The 4,667-nt window shown below is 42.9% G+C and overlaps 1 protein-coding gene across 2 annotated transcripts in view; it reads left to right on the forward strand.

The window, feature by feature from the left end:
- Positions 1 to 4,454: 4,454 nt before the first annotated feature.
- Positions 4,455 to 4,667, forward strand: part of LOC120544136 (arf-GAP with Rho-GAP domain, ANK repeat and PH domain-containing protein 1) — a gene marked incomplete at its 3' end in the record, with an annotated part of 19,135 nt that continues 18,922 nt past the window's right edge. For both annotated transcript variants that reach the window (XM_039777720.1, XM_039777721.1), the window contains 1 exon segment: positions 4,455 to 4,551. In XM_039777720.1, the coding sequence (XP_039633654.1) occupies positions 4,549 to 4,551 (3 nt within the window).

The raw sequence follows: 4,667 nt of genomic DNA on the forward strand, positions 1-4,667 counted from the left end.
ATAAATCAGTTAAAGGATCAATAAAGCTGCAGAAACTTCCACTCATGTAGTGTTAGGGTCGGTTTCCCCCTCAGGCTGCATGCACCCTCCATCCTATAGGTCACACACACACACACACAAACACACACACACACACACACACACACACACACACACACACACACACACACACACACACACACACACACACACACACACACACTCATTATGGTAACAGACTGCAGTGCCTGCAGGAGTCCAGCAGAGGGCGCTCCTCACCAGTCCCTCTGCTATCTCCAGCTGGAATATGGAACTTATTTATATACATACATATGTTCATGTCTGCTGCTAATGCTGCTATATGTTTCTATTTATTCTTTTTAAAGTTAGGACTTACATTTTATTTTTATAAAGTAAATGAATGATGCACTGACTGGAGAGCACTTTTAATTTAGTTGTATCTGTGACAATGACAATAAAGATTTATTCTATTCTATACCACATATAATACACTATATACATACACATACTACATATATTACACTACATACATACACATACTACATATATTACACTACATACATACACATACCACATATAATACACTACATACATACACATACTACATATATTACACTATATACATACACGATCACGGACCGACTGAATGCGTAATTGTAGCCTAAATATATACAATAACTGACCACGGCTCTGAATTGAAGCCGTCATAATCATTCCATTCAAGGATTAGGCTACTAATCATTTTCACAAATTAACAGTTGTACTCTTTGCCTTAAAAGTAAGCAGAAGATAATGTAACTCAGGAAATTTACAATGAAGATCAATTTTCTACAACGCTAGAATATGATGAATAAATATCTCTTTCACTCTGTTCCTCCCTCTCTCTCTCATGGTCTAAAATATAAGTTTCCTAAGTCATATTAACTCCCACTGCTCGCTTTTAATGCAAAGTGTACAACTGTTCGTTTTTGCAAATGACAGTGACTCATTGAATGGTTTCAGTTAAGAGCAGTATTTCATAAATGTATATTTTTAGACTAGCGTTCAGTTGGTCCGCTATTATCTGCCACGCTTTTTCTCACGTTTCATTTTTTTTTTTTTTATAGAGGCCGAGTTTCCTTCTCTACATATTATATGCCTTGCTCCCTGTATATATGGACATAGAAAATAAAGACACTGAAGAAATTGGACTCTAAAATCTAGAAACTATGAAGATAATTAAGTGATAAATTCCATGCACACTTACATGAATGGAACAGAGTATATTCATCAGTTATTTCCCCCCAGCAATATATAAGGTCAAAAACCATTGAGGTGTCCTCTCCCTGTTATTACATGAATGTACAGTAGCCTACATCACTAGATAGTTACTGGTCCAGTGAACTAAGACTATCATTTGGGAGGATTGTACAATTAGGATATGTTCTTAAAATTGTACAATCCTCCCAAATTATAGTCCCAGTTTACTGGACAACACAAATTGTGTGCTAAGAATGCCAAATACAATGCACATGGAAGTGGAACAAACATGATCCTTATTGTTAAAGAATAAAAAAAAATTAATCAACTAAAATAATTTAAGGTGCATTGGTCAACTATAGAAATGTACAGCATTGTATGTATTGCTCTTAGTAACAGACTTCATTTAAAACACATTTGAAATGTTATCAGCCTTTTCTAATTATCTCAACAACTGCCATAATATATTCATCAAACTTCTAACAACAATATGAACAGCAGTCTTCATACAGCAATATAACAGTAACAATGACTGTCACATGAATAATTATAAATAAAAAAATAATGGTCACAACTTTAAATAATAACAGTACTTAAATAAACAGCAAAATGCACCTGTTGTATTTTAATCCAGGTTTATAATAATAATAGGGTAAAACCAGTGCTGGGTGATCAGAAAAGGCTCCAGGATTAAATAAATCCTGGCTGTTAGCCTGGTCAGGAGCAGGCTAGCTGTTAGCCTAGCTGTTAGCCTGGTCAGGAGCAGGCTAGCTGTACAGAATAAATCTCCATGGTGATTTATGTGCCTCCGCTTTCGTGAAACCGAATCAAGGCTTAATTCATCCAGGATAACTGGGAAATCCCGGCTTAATCCCTTATCTTGGTTTTGTGAAACAGGCCCCTGGATGGGAGAACGAGCTCTGGTTTATTGACATTTCTTTAAACCAATCACAATCACCGTGGGCGGGGCTAAGCTCCGGACAGAGCCACAGTGCCTCTGCTAAATAGTCTCAGGAAGGAAATGGTTTTGGTGGAATATGTGGACGTTCAAAAGTAGTTTTAGTCGTGCAACAGAAAATTCAGATTGGACAGACAGTCTAGCTAGCTGTTAGACAGACAGACAGACAGACAGACAGATAGTCTAGCTAGCTGTCTGGATTTACCCTGCAGAGATCTGAGGAGCAGTTAACCATAGTCCTCACAGATCCACCGGAGGATAGAACCCCAACACAGAGACAGAGGAAGGGGACGGACATCCGGCCTAAATGAGTGAAATCCAGCGGCGACAGAGAAATCCCGGAAGTGGAAGGTCGTGGTTGTAGACTAATGTTGATTAAGTCTTTGCTGGCACTATATACGGCGTAGGCTATCAGAGATCACGTAGATGATCAGGGATTGATCTTCCTGTTTTACACTCTTTGCCCGGGTGGTGTTGTGAGTAAATGAACCAGTTTAGGAGACAATATAGAGGAGAGCTTCAACGCTTCACCTCGCCATCAATACTAAATCTAACAAAACATGTTACCATCAGCACGGCTTCTTTATTAATCTATAATCTCAGTAATGCTGTTTATCTCTATAGGGCTTTAATCAGCCTGGACCGCTACCTTTATAGGGCTCTAACAGCCTGGACCACTGCCTTTATAGGGCTCTAACAGCCTGGACCACTGCCTCTATAGGGCTCTAATCAGCCTTGACCGCTGCCTCTATAGGGCTCTAATCAGCCTGGACCACTACCTTTATAGGGCTCTAACAGCCTGGACCACTACCTTTATAGGGCTCTAACAGCCTGGACCGCTGTCTCTATAGGGCTTTAATCAGCCTGGACCGCTACCTTTATAGGGCTCTAACAGCCTGGACCACTGCCTCTATAGGGCTCTAATCAGCCTTGACCGCTGCCTCTATAGGGCTCTAATCAGCCTGGACCACTACCTTTATAGGGCTCTAACAGCCTGGACCACTACCTTTATAGGGCTCTAATCAGCCTGGACCGCTGCCTCTATAGGGCTCTAATCAGCCTGGACCGCTGCCTCTATAGGGCTCTAATCAGCCTGGACCGCTACCTTTATAGGGCTCTAATCAGCCTGGACCACTACCTTTATAGGGCTCTAAAAGCCTGGACCACTGCCTTTATAGGGCTCTAATCAGCCTGGACCGCTGCCTCTATAGGGCTCTAATCAGCCTGGACCGCTGTCTCTATAGGGCTCTAATCAGCCTGGACCGCTACCTTTCTAGGGCTCTAACAGCCTGGACCACTGCCTTTATAGGGCTCTAATCAGCCTGGACCGCTACCTTTATAGGGCTCTAATCAGCCTGGACCGCTACCTTTCTAGGGCTCTAACAGCCTGGACCACTGCCTTTATAGGGCTCTAATCAGCCTGGACCGCTACCTTTATAGGGCTCTAATCAGCCTGGACTGCTGCCTTTATAGGGCTCTAATCAGCCTGGACCGCTACCTTTATAGGGCTCTAATCAGCCTGGACTGCTGCCTTTATAGGGCTCTAATCAGCCTGGACTGCTGCCTTTATAGGGTTCTAACAGCCTGGACCGCTGTCTCTATAGGGCTCTAACAGCCTGGACCGCTGTCTCTATAGGGCTCTAACAGCCTGGACCGCTGTCTCTATAGGGCTCTAATCAGCCTGGACCGCTACCTTTATAGGGCTCTAATCAGCCTGGACCACTACCTTTATAGGGCTCTAACAGCCTGGACCACTACCTTTATAGGGCTCTAACAGCCTGGACCACTGCCTTTATAGGGCTCTAACAGCCTGGACCACTGCCTTTATAGGGCTCTAACAGCCTGGACCACTGCCTTTATAGGGCTCTAAAAGTCTGGACCACTGCCTTTATAGTGCTCTAATCAGTCTGGACCACTACCTTTATAGGGCTCTAACAGCCTGGACCACTGCCTTTATAGGGCTCTAACAGTCTGGACCACTGCCTTTATAGGGCTCTAATCAGCCTGGACCACTACCTTTATAGGGCTCTATCAGCCTGGACCGCCCCACGTTCTTCCAGCAGTGAGTCTACCAAACATGACTAACTTACCAGACTCTGGACAAAGACAGACACAGTTTGAATTCATTTTACTGAAATAAAGAACACGTTGAGTGGGACCTAACTCCCTCCAATTACCCCTCACATGCATTAACCAAACCAGAAAAATCTGAACACACAGGAACCCCCCCATCACTTGGTTCAGCCTCATGATGTCAGTGATGACATCATCAATTCCAGACATACACCAGAAATGCTCTGAAGCTCCTCCCCAAACATTTCAGCACGCTGGCTCAGTAGAGAACCAAAGACATGGTGAGTAGGAAGAGACAAAGACTTCAACTCTTAATACCATGAATCAAACTAGAACTAAATATGGACTATATGTACCCAACCACCTGGGACAGGTGTCCTCTAGACCACTGGTTCTC

Source organism: Perca fluviatilis, chromosome 16, assembly GCF_010015445.1.
Source record: "Perca fluviatilis chromosome 16, GENO_Pfluv_1.0, whole genome shotgun sequence".
Lineage (NCBI taxonomy): Eukaryota > Metazoa > Chordata > Actinopteri > Perciformes > Percidae > Perca > Perca fluviatilis.